Genomic DNA, 1,359 nt, shown 5'->3' with positions numbered 1-1,359 from the left:
AGACATTATCACATCTCTTTGAATGTTAATGGACCAGCTTGATCATTGTAGTTATCACATCTCTTTGAATGTTAATGGACCAGCTTGATCAGAAATATATACAAAAACCTGTTAAAGAAACTAAATGTGTAGGAGGGAGTAAAGGAGCAGGAGTTTTACTGTGAGACTGACGCCTCCTCCAGAGAGAGACGATCACCAACAGAATCACACTGAAGATCAGAAGCAGAAGCACAGACACACTGATGATCAGAGAAGAGCCTGCAAACACCAGAGATTCACTCAATCACTCTGAAGATCAAAACTGACCGACTGACAGAAATCAGTGAGTTTGTACCTGTTACAGGAGACGCAAATGAGATCAGTGGAGATTCTCCTGATGAGAAAGATGAAGATGAAGATGATGATGGTGATGGTGATGTAGATATTATGTGACTGTTTGCATCTAAAACACAGTAAAGTGTCAGTAAGATGGAGTGCTAGATGTGTATATTTTCTCACTCACTGATACTTCACTTCCTTTTAAAGACGCTGGTGTTTTTCACACATTACTGAACCATCAGACATGTTTGCTGACACACAAAACCACAAACTGCCAACTTGAAATAAAAGCATAAGAGAGGCTGGTTTGTTTCATCAGTGCTGACCAGTAACTCTGAGGAGGACTCGTGTGATGAAGCTCTTGTGTCCTTGATCAGACTGAACTCCACACCAGTATTCAGCTGAATGTTGTTGAGTCACATGACTGATGGTTCCCGTCAGGAGCTGCTGCTCTCTGTCATCATACAGCTGGATATGTCCCTCAGACGTCTCTTCAGCGCAGAGATCAGATTCAGATCTCCTGCAGACAAACTTCACATCAGCACTGTGGGATTGTGGGTATTTGCAGCTGATGTTCACAGATCCTCCTGCAGCAGCTAATAGACTGATGCTCTTCTCACAACAATCAGCTGCTTGAGAGACAAATCAAGTTCACATTAAACAACAGATTCATCAGTTCACCACAGAAACAAATGCATGAGTGAATGAAAGCAGCTCACCTTTCTTAACGTCCAGGTGAAACTCAGAGAAGAAACTGTAGTCTTCAGAAACTTTGACTACAATCTTATATTCTCCAGAATCATTCACATTCAGTTGTCTGATAAACACACGTAAGAGACGAGCAGATCTGTCATCATGAATGGAGAATCGGCCGACATGTGTCCATTCTGCTGCTCTGTTAGTGTTTATTAGAGTTAAACATTGATCTACTCCAGTTTTACAGATGTCTATCAAAGAATTCTCTTCTAGCGTCTCATATTTGTAGTTTATAATGATGTTTCCTCCTGAATATCCCGTCACAGCACTGATTTTTTGACCTGT

General features: G+C 41.2%; 1 protein-coding gene across 1 annotated transcript; it reads right to left on the bottom strand.

The window, feature by feature from the left end:
• Positions 1–159: 159 nt before the first annotated feature.
• On the bottom strand, positions 160–1,244 carry LOC107711496 (uncharacterized; the record flags this gene model as incomplete). The annotated part of the gene is made up of 4 exons (XM_016516484.1): positions 160–258; positions 335–373; positions 645–947; positions 1,038–1,244. Coding segments are annotated over 4 exons (648 nt in total), but the record flags the coding sequence as incomplete, so codon positions are not given.
• Between the last annotated feature and the right edge of the window lie 115 nt (positions 1,245–1,359).

Source organism: Sinocyclocheilus rhinocerous, unplaced genomic scaffold (genome assembly GCF_001515625.1).
Source record: "Sinocyclocheilus rhinocerous isolate Xijiao unplaced genomic scaffold, SAMN03320098_v1.1 scaffold26242, whole genome shotgun sequence".
Lineage (NCBI taxonomy): Eukaryota > Metazoa > Chordata > Actinopteri > Cypriniformes > Cyprinidae > Sinocyclocheilus > Sinocyclocheilus rhinocerous.
This window is presented reverse-complemented; position numbering and strand designations above follow the sequence as displayed.